The sequence below is a fragment of the Lissotriton helveticus genome, chromosome 1_1 (assembly GCF_964261635.1).
Source record: "Lissotriton helveticus chromosome 1_1, aLisHel1.1, whole genome shotgun sequence".
In the NCBI taxonomy this organism is placed as follows: Eukaryota; Metazoa; Chordata; class Amphibia; order Caudata; family Salamandridae; genus Lissotriton; species Lissotriton helveticus.
In genome coordinates this window covers 652,355,200-652,370,988 of record NC_136057.1, presented here as the reverse complement: position 1 = coordinate 652,370,988, position 15,789 = coordinate 652,355,200, and the positions used below count along the sequence as shown (strand labels likewise).

The following is a 15,789-nucleotide window of genomic DNA, read 5'->3' as shown; positions in this document are numbered from 1 at the left end:
AAAATAAAAATGCCTGGTGTGTGACTGTCTGCATTCACGGTAAATTACTCAAGTTTGGGTTATGCAAACCCAACTGAAAACGATTCGTGTTTTGGTAGCCTCGTGTAGATATTATTTCAAGTTATCAGATACCTCATCAAAAATGTACAGAATTTAGAATTCTTGAAGTTATGTTTCTCTCTACTGCCTCACGAGTCATTTATGATATGAGATTACTTTTGAAGTCATATTTCTAAATATTTTACTCAAACGTAAGGGTTCAGGTAGGGTGGAAACAAATCTGTTCACAGTGACTCGTAGTAATTTCTTTTGATTTGCCCCCCACGAATTACAGAATGTGTCATTCCAGGAGACAGGAATGTATTTCAGTGTACTAGCATGTAATGAACTTTCTCTGTATATAGACTACTAAGAGGTTTCCCGTCAGCTGCAAGTAATAGTGGTGGGGTGGTTTGGCAATGTTCGGGGGGATTCGACAGACGACCAGGAGGGAAAATTAAATAAATATTTAATTTTCCCTTGTCGTCATCTGCCGAAATCCCCCCACCTTCCGGTCCCACCGCTCTTACCTGCACAGGCCGTGGCTGCTCACAATGCATAACACTGGAAATCAAAATGTTGGATTCAGAGGGCTAAGGCTTGCCTGAAACAAAGTTCAGAGGTACCTGGCTCATACAACACACTTGTTGTATTAACCAATGTGTTCTACTGATACGAATACTTTCAAAAGGCTTTGTGTCAGTGCAAGTGGGATGTACCACGAAGCAGTGCCGGCTCGTGTAGGGCGTTCCACTGGGCAGTGACGTGAGGCAGGGGAGGGGCAAGGTGTAAAATACGGGAAACGGACGATTACAGGTAAGTAACATAAAAAATAAATAAAACAAATTTTGTTGCGCGCGCTGCATCGCATTTGGCGTCGCAGCGCGCGCCACGAAATTCGTTTTATTTACTTTTTACGTTACTTACCTGTAATCGTCCGTTCCCATATTTTACACCCCTCCACCCTGCCCCGCCCCACGTCACCGCCCGGTGGAATGCCCTACACAAGCCGGCACTGCCACAAAGCACAACACTTTTCAAATTCTTCTCCAATCTCTCCCACAGACGCGAGTTTGTTCACATGGGTATCTCCCATTCCCAAATGTTCCTTATCACCATGGACATCCGTACCTGCAGCCAACCGTTAATTCTATTAGCTAACGGAGCATCTAGTATACTGAAGTGCAGATTTGTTAAGTGATCTTGGCAGCTGAGAAGATGCTTAATCCCTTAATTTGGTTTCTTACGTTTGTTATCTGCCTCTTGTGGGAGCTATTGTCTTTGTAGTATTTGTAATGCACGACTACCATTTATGTTACCTTTATTTGTTTAAATTGGATAGTACTTATTTCTTGTCTATTGTAATGATGCAAGTAAACGCACAAAAAAATTGCATTCCTTTATATATTCAAAAACATTTATAATTAAAAATTGATTCATATCTTTTATTATTTCTTTGACATTTTTAAATGAAAGTCGAGTTAGCCAAATGCAATACACAAATGAGCATCTTTTTGTTGATTACGAAATGATATTCAAAATATCATTTTATGAACTACAGTTGCCTATACTCCATTTTCTTGTCACTTCTCTTTCTTACTTAATAGACATGGTTACAAAAATCCCAAAGAATGTGATCATCATATTCATTGACATTAAATGAGCTGCTTTACAAAAATATATGAACCTCATCTTCATGGCACAGTATTTCATTGAAGTAAAAAATGAATATGTTTTTTCGCACACAATAGTTGACTTTTCACCTCAGTATTTAGATTAAAACTACTTGGCTTACAGACTCTTCAAAAAACACATTAGTGTTGCTTCCATTTGGCACATTGTCTAGCCTTTATCACTCTTATAATGGATGTCATTGCAATATCTTAAAATCTTTCTCTATACTGTAAACATTCTGAGACTTAATGTATCCCAATATAAGTCTGAATGGAAAAAGTGATATAGAGCTGGGCTCCACTGCATATAATGCAGCACATCGTAAGTTCAAAGGTGCTCTTGTTCATATATGGTATGGATAGTGATTCCATTAAAATTGATGGATTATCTCGTAGCACAAACAGTCATTTATTGTTTAGCACTACTGTGGAATGAGTTGTCCTTAAACTAAGGTGGTGGGATTCCAGCGGTGAGACTCTGCCATTACGAAAATAACTATTCCCCTCACTTTATTTTCTGCTCCAACTTCGAATTGCATTTTTCATTTAGAGAGCACTGGAGAAAAGAACTGAAATAATGAGTGTATCTACATTAAGTCTATATAAAACTGAACAAATTTCATCCCCAATCATTGTAGTTTTACAGGATGAGGTAATTAGATGGTCCACAATTGGCACTCGGATGAAATTTACAGGCCTTACTGCGCGGCCGCCCTGCTGGTGTGCCGAAGGCGCGCCTAAGGCAAGCCCATCTGCGCCCGTCCATGCTTGGACCGCGCCCAGCGCCAGAATCCCTGGACCCCACGAATGCCACAACACTAGACTCCACTACGACGCCAGTAGCCTCCACGCACTCAACGCCGGCCGAAACCACACCTTCATCCAGGCCACCCCGAAACTGACCCACGGACCCTTCTCCTGCCGCACCTGCAGCTTCACCTGCAACAGAGCCACCAAACCTCCAAGGACTGGACCCAACTACCTCCACTGCACACTCCTCAACACCCACTCCGCACGCAAACATGCCATCGAGATCTGGGATCTGCTCGACTCCTCCACCCCAGACGTGGCCTTCCTGACCGAGACCTGGTGGAACCACTCCTCGGCGCCGGACATCGCCATAGCCATCCTGGACGGCTACAAGATCACCCGCAGGGATCGCGCACAGGGATCGCGCCAACGGAATTGGAGGAGGAATAGCCATTGTCCACAAGTCCACCCTCAATGTCGCCACCCATGCAGACGACACCCTCAACACTGCCGAACACCTGCACCTCCGGATCCACACCGACCTCAACACCAGCCTCAGAGGAACACTCATCTACAGACCCCCCCGGACCCCGGGCTCAATTCAGCCACTCCATCGCCGACCTCGCCAGCATCCACGCGCTCGCCTCCACAGACTACATCCTCCTCCGGGACCTGAAATTCCACCTCGAGAACAACAATGACGCCAACTCTGCCACCCTGATCGACAACCTCGCCAACCTCGGCCTCAAACAACTCGTCACCACACCCACCTACGCCACCAGCCACACGCTAGACCCTGTCTTCTCCACAGGCACCCACGTCGCCATCGACCACACCACCGAACTCCACTGGACCGACCACCGCTGCATTCATTTCACCTTCAAGAAACCAACCACACACCAACGCACTCAACAGCTGCCTCGCTGCTGCTGGAGCAAAGTTACCTATTTCCGGCTGATCACCACCATCGCCCAGAACCTACCCACTGACCGCACCAACCCAGACGCCACAGCCCGCAACATCAGACAGTGGATTGATGACTGCGCCAACATCCTCGCCTCGCTCAAGAAATCCTACAACACCAATGCCAGCAAGAGAGCCACCTGATTCACCGACGAGCTCCAGACCTCCAAACGAGCATGCCGGAAACTGGAGAAAAAATGGCTCACCGGACAACCACGCAGCCCACAAGGATGCCACCCACAGACACCACCACCTCATCAGATTAGCCTAGAGCTCCTCCTTCAAAGACCGCTTGGACAACAATGCACATGACAGCAAAGAACTTTTCAGCATCGTAATGGAACTCTACAAATCCCAGCGCCAACGGCAACGACATCCCGCCCTCATAAGAACTGTTCGACTCACTAGCTATCTTATTCCACCGCAAGATCGCTCCCTCAGCGCCTTGAGACCCTCACAAGTAAGTAGCGCGCTCTACAAGTACTCTGATTGATTAATTGATCATTCACATTCATAAATCTGAACCTACTTCTACACGTTTGAATGCCTTAAAACATCTACCATACTGACTCCATCAAATGCAATTTATCTTGACCCGAGCAAAACTGACCATACAAATTACCAACTTAACTGATCAGTTCTAAGAATACTTCACCTCCTGCCAAATGATGTCAGCCAAAAACATCTATCAAGCAATTTCAATAGAATCAGGGGAAACTGTATATGCAAATCTTACATCATTAAGGAGAACGTAGCCCAACTATACAATTGTCTTTAAAATTCTTCACTGCATACATGCAACAAAGGTAGAATTATTTACGTCATTATTGCTCATTGGTCAGCTCTAATATTTGCCCACCATTAGAAATATAATGGCCACTATTCATATCCATTAAATCCCTTTTGTCTACACCCAATATCAACATGAATACTGCTAAGAAAATATAGATCTCACGACTGAAATACTATCAACTGACATTGTCCTGCACCATCACCCCAAACCTCAAGAAGCTTATCTTTTCAGGTGATGTAAAAGCTACTGTCTAGCAATACTTGATCTCCTAAAAACAACACAAATTGAAATGTATTAGCTTAAAACTAACTCTCAAAATTAAAAAGGAAGGTACAACTGGCCAATGTAGGTGCTACACTGGACTTATGCAAAAACCAATTGATATCTCTTAAAATCCTGCCTAATCGCTCCCCTGACACATTTGCTCCAACTTGACCCTTCTCGCAGTAGACAGGCTATATGCTTCTATCTTGCACTAAATGATAGGACTGTCTGACCTACTTTTCTGACATGATCACATCCACTTTATTTGACATTTTTTTATGATCTTCACATCAAAAAAGTCAAACCTACGAGCTTTCCACTTAGCATATTAAAAGAAGTCAAGTCAAGTCAAAACCACTTTATTCGATTGATTAAAATCATAAAAGTATACTATACACTATACAAAACATTATAAAATGTATTATACAATATAAAATACAATTAAAAAACAATAAAAAGACAAATTCATTGTTAAAAACCAATAGTCAATGTACATAAGCTTATGTTATATGATTAGACATTTCCAGTAAAGCTGCCTGTCTAACCCTCCTACTTCTGACAGACGCAACTCGAAAGCTGGCAACACTAAACATGATTTCTGGGGATTCCATCAATTGTAGAAACAATAATGCAGGTTTACATTGTATGAAGTCCATCTTTTTCATTAGAGGAAAAGTAAACCTTTTTCTGGCTTCATGAAAAAAAGGGCAAAAGAACATAAAATGCATGGTGTCTTGGGCGGAGAAATCATCGCATTTACACGGGGTCGCATCTTCTAGCCTAATCCAACCCTGCAGATCCCATAGTACCAGGTGAATTTGGTTGAAACGGAATTTAGTCAAAAGCCATCTGTGAAAAGGGTTAGAAACAATAAACAGATATGATGGCATTGCTAATGACAAAATTACCAAGAAGTGGGTCCTGACAGATGGTTTGCATAGCTCCACTGCTTCCCGCTCTGCTTCGCTTCGCCTAACAAAATTTTTCTTAACCCACTCTAAGTCAGCTTTACATAAGGATTCAGGATGAAGGTAAATCTCAGGGCACCCCAGTTTCTCAGATGACATTTTTACATACGACAGCTACTGGATATCCTTCATTCTATCTAGTTTAATACAGTCCTTTAGAATCCTATGATTTAAGGTAAGATTCGGATTCAACCAGATTCTAATCCATAACAGGATTGGGGCTATTTTAATTATATCGGAAATATATCCTAAGCCCAACTCAAGATGAACAGAATGGGTCGCAGTGGATTGTGGGAGACCAAGGAGGGCACGTAAGAATTTATTAAGGCAAAATAGCCTCAAAGGGTTTCCACCCCAATCTTTTGGCAAATCCTGATATTGCGGCTGAAGAATTTCTCACTGCATTCACCTTTAGAGAGAGCTGCGATGACCACGTTCCCCTGTCGTCAAAGACAACTCCCAAATAGGTGAACACTTTCACCCTGGTGATTTCTTCTTCCCCGCAATAAAAAGATCTAGCGGTACCTTTACCAGCCCCTAGAGACATAATATGTTATTTGCCATTATTGACCATTAGATCCAGAGAGTTCATAAAGTTCCCAAATGAATCCAGCAGTCTTTGTAACCCCAAAGGAGTCCTTGCCAATAAAACGGCATCATCCGCATAGAGTAGCACCGGAACCGGTGATCCTCCCAAACGCGGAATGTCGAGTGTAGCTGTTAACAAATTAGCTTCCAGCGAGTTTATGTACAAGGTGAACAACATGGGGGCCAGGATACAGCCCTGACGCACCCCCCTTCCGGACTTAAAACTAGCCGTACATTTCCCCTCTTGCGTCATCCTTATTGAGGCATTCAGATCTTTATGTAACTCGGCCAAAAAATACACGAGGGGCCGGTCAAGGCCCATTTCCAACAGCATGGTCCACAGCCTAGACCTATTAACTAGGTCAAAGGCCGTGGAAAAATCCATAAAGCCCAAGAAAATGGAGCCCCTTGCTGCCCTCGTATATTTGGATATTATTAGGTGTAAATTGAGGCACTGGTCATCCGTGCCCCTCCCAGCTCTAAAACCATATTGGGCGTCGGACAGTATGTCTTTTTCCAGAACCCAGTCTGATATCTTTGCTAATATAACCTTTCCCAATATTTTAAAGGAGGAGTCAAGTAATGTTATAGGCCTATAGCATCTGGGATCTCCCCTTTGGCCCTTCTTGAACACGGGGATTATAGTTGATCGAGACCATGACTTAGGGAATCCTGAAATGGCCGAGGTATTGAAGACATTAGTCAAAATCTTTCCCCAATAAGTGGAGTTAGCTTTGTACATATCTGATTGAACCCCGTCAGGGCCTGGTGCCTTACGCCCCGCGGTGCCCTCTATTGCTTTAACAACTTCTGCTATATTAAAATTTACAGGTATAATTGGTGGATCGGTGATGAGGACCTCAAAAATTTCCAGCTCTAAATCACTCCCATAAATTTGTTTAAAATAGCTTAACCAATCCTCCTCTGCAATATTTAATTCCAATGCAGAGTTCAGATTGCCAGAGAACAAGGGAGTATTGGAGTATTAATTATAGACCAAAACTTGGCGCTATCTTTCAATGTCGCTTTATCCATTAGATCAGCCCACGCTTCTTGTTTTATTTCATTTTTACGTGCCAGGGCGACTCTTGAGTACTCCTTCCTAATCTGAGCAACTAAACCTTTATTCCTTGGACGATCGTTTAGAGCCTTTTTTAATAGATTATGAGCTTTAGTACATTTATGATTGAACCAGCCCAGTACAGGTTTATTTTTCCCTTCTTTGCTATTTATAGTGAGTTCTTTAGCCACTTGAGAACAAATGGCTTCATATGAGGTAATTACATCCCCCCCACAGAAGTGTGGGTCCGCACATATGTTTAGTTCCTGCGCAGCCTTTGTCGTAATAATATGGAAGAAGTCTTCTGGGGTAACCTTACTCCAATTTAATATTCTGTCCTGATCTTTGGTTTTTACCTCAGCTACAACCTGCGGCGGGTCAGTTTTATTTAATAAGGAGAATCCATTTATCAATTCAATCACCACCGGATTGTGGTCACTGAACGTGGAATGTATAGCATTATAAAAAAGTACATATTTTAAGAGTCCCGAGGAAAGAAATATATAGTCTTTTATTGATTCACAGTCCCTAGGTACATACGTCGGGGTACGAACACTCTTATCGAAGAACCCTGCCTCAAACAAATCATTGTTGGACAGGAGTATCTCCAGGGCTTCCGCCTTAGAATTATGCTCAAAATGCTGAGGGCATGTAAGATCTGGTCCATCAATATCAATAATTTGACAATTTAGACTACAAGGATGTACATTAAAATCGCCCAAAAAAATATAATGGCAAAAACTGGTTTGCTTTTCCTTATAGGAATTTAAAAAATCAGACAACAAATTAAGATGCTCATTAGGAGAATCCCCTTGCTGCGAATTATAACAATTCACCAGGATTATTTTTGTGTTATTCGCCAAACTTATTTCCAAAATAAGAAAGTTATGGGAAGCGCAGTTAACCCTTTTTACTCTTCCCCTCATGTTCACAGAGACCAAGATCATAAGGCCCCCTCTATCTCTCCCAGCAAGCGACCTCAATGCGGGGACAAAATAGGATGTGAAACCATCAATCCAAAAGTCACAGTCATTATCCCATGTCTCTTGGAGAGCCACAATGTCATATTGTTTCACAAGGTTTAGCCAGTTACTATCATCCCTTTTGGAACGTAGACCAGCAACATTCCAGCGTAACATCTTTACCTTGTCCCCCACAATTTTACTTATGCTTTCAGGTTTACGACAGGTATTTTTAGGCCTTGATATGTTTTCTTCAGGCTCCAAATGTTCCCTAACTGCAGATGTCTCCCCCCCCAAACCCTCACAACCCTTACGTCAATCACACAACTCTAATCCAGATAGTGCATCAAATCTATTATGCGTGACAAGGTTAGACCCAAATTTAAAGTAATTATCTCCCCCACAGCCCTGCGGAGATCCAAAGGGCCGGGTCTCGATAGGTGTGGATAGTGTAAAAGGTCTCATTCTCGCACTTTGTGGAGGGATTCTACTTAGATGTGAGTAAAAGTACCCTAAGGGGCGCACACAAATACTATTTGCGTCAAACGACATAGAGGCTGCCCTTAACAAAACTGTAGCGACATGTTATGGGTGTCTAAAATTTACAATTATGCATTCCCCGCTACACGTCTTCCTAGATGGCCCGATCCAGTTTGCTCTTCTGGTTGATATAATTTCTGCGGCAAATTTTGTTGGAAAGCCACAGCTCCTATTCAACCATGACACGGTTTTGTTTTTTAGAGATTCGTGTGTTTCCTCGGTTATCTGGGCAGAACGGGGGCCCGAGAGTGGTACATTGGTTAAAACCACTACATAAGGGGCGCAGTCAGGCGGAAGATCTATAAATCTACTTCTCTTCCCTTGACTGCTTCCTAATCTACCCTCTGGACCTGGTTGAGTTTGTGAGTCTGCGCTAGTTAACCACTTGAACGCTATGGGGATTTTTCCCCTGTGCTGGAAAATCCAGAACATCATTATTCATGACGAGCTGGGCTCGTCATCAGTGTAGCAGGAGGCTACTGCATGACAAGCCCAGCTCGTCATGAGCGTGGAAGGGGTTAAGGAAGAAGGGACGGGTATGCCTGCATTAGTTCTAGCTATGGGCTGAGAAGGTTTCTGCTGGTTAACAACCATGATTTCCTTCTCTACTCCAACTGGACCCTTCCTGGTAGGTTTTAGTCTGTCGGTCAGAGCCAGTTGTTTTTCTAAAACCACTCCTATCCTCTTTACTTCTGCCGCAAGAGTATCCAGTTTGAGCACTAGGGTTTGAACATACTCTTCTAGTTTGGCTTCAAATTTAGCTTCCAGAGAGTGGACCAGTAGCTCAAACTGCTCTGAGTTTAAGTTAAAACTCGCTGCATTGCTTCCTTCCTGCGGGATGGTAGCCACATCAGGGATATGTTTAGCGGGTTTAGAGGTATCAGCCCTTTTTTTACTACACTTTCCCCCACGTTTGCTTTGTTGTTTCCTGCAAGATCTTATTGGTCTGGAGGTTGGTGGGACTTCCTCTGTTTCACCAGAAGATATGTTTAGATCTTCGACCTGCCACTCTGGGTGAACCTGGGCATCCTCTGTTATAACAGCCCGCGAGCCCATCCCAGAAAGGTCATCTTCCAGTGGTTCCACCACAATAGTAGTAACATCTAGGGCTACATCAAGTGGCCCCTCTCTACCTAAGGAGGCTCTCCTGTCGTTATTAATTTTATTTACCATTTTAACCATGTAATTATCAATGGCACCTGCCCCCACTATAACCTTCTCACTTTTGGATTTAGACATGATTTAATCTGGCTATACAATCTTTTGCTACTACCGAGCTTGTTATATAATTAAAGCAGTAAGTGTCTGATCATACAGTTATTTACTACAATATTTAGTAATATAATAATGAGTAACGATCTCACTGTACGGGGACACCGAGGGCAGTGGCACGAAAAAGTCAAAGTCTGTTGCCCAGCCCAGTGTCCTCCTGTCCCGGACTGTCACAGACTGTCCCGCCCTTGTCCCGGGCTTCTCCCGGCGCTGCCCACGCGCGTACCCGCGACGCGGGGGCCTAGCAGTGTCTTATGCGCCTCCTGGCGTGCGAAATGCGGGCGGCGGCATCTTCCGCCGCTAGACTGCCTGGGAAGTGTAGTTTTCCTGGCCTCCCACCACACAGCGGCCACTCGGTGATACTGGTGCGGCGGCGAGAGGGAGACAAACGGTCAGCGTAGAGGAGAGTGGCCCACAAGGTAAGCCCATCGACAAATGATAATAATTAAAAGAAGCATTCATCCATATATTTGAATCATCCTAGTGTGCAATAATAAACATATCTTTTTAACAAAATCTTTTCCTGCTACTTTAAAAACCAGACTCCTTAAAAACACAATCTTGTCCAAGACTATTGTATAGCATTTAATCTCATCTGGCTGGGGAAATGCATAGAGAGCTGTGAGGCAACTCAACTATGCTACATCAGAGTGACGGATCAGCTACTTAATAAAAACCCTGCTTCATCCAGGATGCGGTTTTGAAACATCCAGCCTGAATATCCTGGATGATTTAATCAGATACTGGAGGTAGGAGACTGCTATTTACGCATTCTTCTAGATCTTTCAGTGCCCTTTGACACAGACAATGAGCTTATGCATACCCTGGAATACCCCATTGACTTTCTTAGATTTGGTTTTGAGCTGGTTCTCATCCTTTCTCACCAGAAGATATAAAAGTGTGAAATTAAGGATGTCCATCTCTGAAAGATTTGAATTGATCTGTTGTCTTCTTGATACTTGATCTTGCACACTGCTTGGTCAACCTCCACATGGAGTCACTGTGCTTTATCTTTCATGAAACAGGTTCCCACTACAAACACTCTCACACAGAAGTCAGGACATTTCGTTATAGTACTAATAATAACCATATTTTGTAGCTCTTTCAGTTGCAGCAACACATTTGTCCACTCTCTTCTGAATTCTTTTAAAAGGGATAGTTTCTCCTAATTTCTCCCACTTACAGTAAAATCATTGGGTTTATCTTAGACTGTACCCTCACCGCTATACCACTCCTCAACCTTGTTGCTTAACTTGAACACCTTTTCCTTCACTCGCTCAAGAAAGACAAGGGTTTAGTTTAAACACCCCATTTGACAACTGCTTTGCAAGTCCTAGTTATCTGCAGGCTCGGCTTTAAAATGTGCTCCAATATGATACTTCTGTGTGATTTGCACTGACGACCTAATTCAAAATAATTCAATTTAAATTGTGCTGTTGCACCTTTAAAGTCCTGCGTGTGAAGAAACCTGTGGTATTCAACTACACTATTCCTTATTTCAGGTAGCCAAAGAGATATCATAAACATTCATTCCCTACAACTATAAATTATGCGGCTCATAATTTTGGATGCTAGTTACTAATCCTTCTTTAGTGCAGTGACTAATGGAAGCAACCCCCACACTTATCATGCTTGGAATAGAATCATAAAATATCGAAGATCTCACCTCTTTCTTGACTACCTGAACTAATATTTAGAAACCATCTTCCTCAAGCAACTGTGTGATCTATTGCCTGTAAATTATGCTTGACCTTTAATTTGCAATATGAATAATTCTTAATCAGTCACTGAGATTTTGTTCACTCCTGTACATATTTTTTGCAATTAATAGTGTACTACAACCTATGTAAAGCACTCTTTCACTCTCTCTGATGGAAGTGAACTACAAAAAAGTTAAACACAAAAACAAATTAAATTAAATATGCATGGGGCCCTTGCGATGAGAAAAGTCATGAACCTTGCTTGCTTTGGACTGAAATATCCCAATAAATGCTTATCTAGTCAGAACGTTTTTAAGGGAAGTAATCTAAAACATAGTGTTACTTATACGTTCTGTAACTCAAGTTTTGTCTTTCAAAGTGTGTTGGTGATATTTACAATATTGCTTCAAAACTTCTGATACATTTTGCTACCTACACATATCAGATTCTTTCACTATTACATTTGTGTAACATGCAATTTTTATCTTATTGGAACTCAATTAATATTCATCTCCCCTTCATACTTTGAGCTTTACATTATACAAAATAATCATAATTGTTCAATTTTAGAGGCTGAGTAAACAATTGAAATATGCTTATTGTACTATTATATAATCGCATGTACTGAACTACAAATTGTTAAATGTAGACATAATCAACCTTTTTTTCTTATCAATTACCTAGGTACGTGTATTCACATTTTCTGTTGGGCAACATAATTATGACAAAGGCCCCATTCAGTGGATGGCCTGCCAGAACAAAGGTACGTGTACGCCTATTAATATATTTTGTTTAAAAATTCAGTATGTCTTATTTAAAAAGTTATACATACAAAATGTAAGCCTTTGTAACAAATTCCATCATAGAGTGGGTACTTTTTAAACCTTATGATTCTAACCGCTCTAATTTCTTAGATATTACCTACATCTTTGCTACAGGTTCTATGGATCCCGAACTCATTCATAAATGGGTTAATCAAACCTTCACAATTAAGTTAGAGGCACAAGGAAAAGTAGATTTACGTTTGTACCCGAAAAAACAGCATTCATACCTATTTTTTGTTTTTGGATGAAAATGGGTCTAACACAAAGAGACTAAAGATGTTTTTAGTTCCACAACCACCAGGTAGGACCCATACGTAGAAATATGTGTAAATATGAAGCCCTGAACCATTAGCCACTTTTTTTGGAAACTAGGGCTGCATCTATGAAAGCATTTTCGAAAGGAGCAGAAGAAAATTAAACACTATTTTTTACTTCCCTTCTCAGGTCAAACAATATTTTAAAAACATGGAACCACCATGTAAATATTACAAACAACCAATCGACTTCAATAATTTAGTCGTATAGAAAAAGTCTGTTAATATACAGTTCACTCCCTACCTGTTAAAATCATACTACTAATCTTACCATCTATTGAACACAGCATCAAAATTTGCTTGTTACAGTGGTATAGGTTGATTTTGTAAAACACAAGTACACAAAGTCAATTAATAAATGGCTGATTTTTTACAATTAGTATATACACAATTTAAATGATAACACGTGATTTTGAACTACCTATTATTTTGGAGGATTCCCAAAACTTCAAAGGTTTTTCCTAAAATAGGAATCACAAAACTTCAAAGGTTTTTCCATAAAATGTTTGAAAATTGAATAGTTCACCTCTGTTTTGCCTAACTTTATACATAGAAATTGGGTTAGTAGAAATATCTAATGTCACCTACTTTTACTCATTGTCTTTCTCTACATAGAAAGCATGTTTTTCATTTGGAGAATTATTACCCTGTACAAACCCAGCAAACATGACTGGGTCTGAGTTGCCTTTACATCTGCACTCCATACTTGGAGGAAAAATCTTAAACGTACATGTGTACTTAGGGGAAAAATTCTTGGAGAATGTTTGTGACTATCCACAAAATTATGAATCCGTGGGCTTCACAACATTCTACTGGCCACCCTCTCATCCCTCTCCTAGGAATACCCAGGTCCTACCCCCCTTTTTAGGTCTCGCCTAGCGGAGCAGCGCGAATGTGCTGCTATCGCATTGCGTGGCATGCAGTATACACTATAGTGTGGAAGCTTTGTGGAAGCTCCTCCCACTCTCTGGGTCATCTTCTTTATTGGCTTAGGTTATAAATGCTGCCTTTCGATTGGTTTTTAAGCTTGTTAGTCCCTCCTTGTGACAGCCATGTCAGTCCTTTGTATACTTCTACGGCTACTGGCCCCTGTACTGAGAGTTTTGCATGGTATGTGTGAATGAGATTGTGAGCTCTATTTTTTATGTACTCCCACTATCCCTTCTCCCACCCCGCACTCCCGCTGTCCGTGCTTTGTCACCCCCCCTGCCCTGCACTCCCGCAGACCATGCCCCCTTGTGATCCCCCAGCCCCCCTCTACCCCCGCCGCACTCGCATTTGCAATGCAATGCAATGCTCTGATGCCACACTCATCATGTGTGCTACTTTGCCAATAAGCTGCTGCACGAGTTTCCAACTTGACCAATAAAAGAAGGGAACACGAGTGGTAGACCTCTGTGGAGATAGGCGCTGGTTGTTTTATGTGCGTAGCACCCGTGATTATTAACACCGTTTGTATTGTTATTACATTTTATCATATCTTATCTTTTATGGCGGTCATCTTTGAACAGGCCGTCAACTATCACCCATTTTGAAAGAGAGGCTTTATATCCGCCTGCTTACCTTAGTAGATCGTTTGTGATAGTCATACGTAATACGTTTTATTGTAGTATATCCTTTACGATGGCCATTTTTGAACGGACCGTCAACTATCACACCCAGCCTGAAAGAGCGCTTTATACCAGCTTGCTTCCCTACCTACTATGTCCGCCTGGTAAAGCGAGTCCCTTTCCCAGTCCTGCCTCTGTTTCCTTAGTTTCCCTTTAAGGCGTTTGGTTACCATAGTGACCATCTAAGGCTTCCCCAGGTCTCCATGGCAGCAGTATTTTCGAGAGCGAGAGAGAGTTAGGTGCCTCGACTCCCTGTGAGAGTTGCCAAAATTATACTCCCTGCAGATTCCTTTCTAGGGTATGACAACCCGGTGTTGGTGAGCATAAACACAGAGAGGAAGCCCCCCAAGGTGAGATCGCAGGCCGCTCAAGCCTAGAGACCTTCAAAGGTTTTCTGCACGGGAACCATAATTTCAAACTATTTCTGGCACCTCTTGTGGGACTCCGTACAAGGCAACTTTACTAGTTATTAGTCAAAACTACACCAGAGGTGTTTTCTTTGCATTACATCATAAATGCAAAATTCACGATCCGTATTTTCGGTAACAAAATTAAGTGACGACTCGTAGCAAAATATCTCATTATCCTCATGCAGATAATTGTAAATGTTAAATTCATATTAACATGCACACAGCGGGGTTGGTGGGTTTTTTCCGTTTAATGCAATGAACTAGGACAGACAATCTGACACTTTTTAGAAAACACGATTTAAATTTTTGCATCGGTTGTCAAGAATACTCTAAGACACTAATTTTGTCTTCCAGGTGTTTTATGTGACATATAAGAGTATAATAAGAGTATACATGTGAGTATGTTATGTTGTATGTATTTTATATTAAGAGTATTGCTTTAAGGCTCGTGTTGGAGCGAGCCTTTGGAATGCATGTTGCATCATTGAAGTTCTAATGTGAGAGAGTCAGTTAGAGCCTGGCTGTGTATATGTAAGGTTGTGCTTCCTGGCGCTACCTGTTCTTCTATTGTTATACCTTATTTTAAATAAAGAACTTAAGGAATCTGACTACTCTCCGTACTTTACAATTGGTGACGAGGGAAACGGGGGTTTTAATCATTTTCAACGTCGTGGTGAAACTGCGGACATTTGAGGAGGAAAACGATTTATATTGGAGCATGCTGGCAACAAAAACGACGAAAGAGTAATGCCTGTGTGATTCTACATTACTACACAGAAGCTGTGAGGTCGAGCAACATCCTCTGCAAGGTAGGAGGAAAGGATCTCATTTACCTCGTAACTTTCAGTTGAGAGGCGCCTGCCTGCATCCTTTGAGCGGGTGGAAAGTTCCAAGCACGATCTCCTGGCCAGCATTAGAACGTCCTTCCCCCTTCAACACTCCGACGTCAATTTCTCCGCTGTGATGAGTTTGCGAGATGACGAGAGGGCGCAAGGTCACGCAGCGTGACCCTGCCTGGCAGCCATTTTTTTTTCTTCGTGAATAATTTTTGGATTGTCA

General features: G+C 42.0%; 1 protein-coding gene across 2 annotated transcripts in view; it reads left to right on the top strand.

The window, feature by feature from the left end:
- The window catches only part of CACNA2D1 (calcium voltage-gated channel auxiliary subunit alpha2delta 1), a 1,913,432-nt gene that overhangs the window by 1,416,292 nt on the left and 481,351 nt on the right, over positions 1–15,789 (top strand). For both annotated transcript variants that reach the window (XM_078674178.1, XM_078674177.1), the window contains exon 13: positions 12,257–12,335. In XM_078674178.1, coding sequence (XP_078530304.1) covers positions 12,257–12,335 — 79 coding nt within the window. The remainder of the gene's footprint in view (positions 1–12,256; positions 12,336–15,789) is intronic.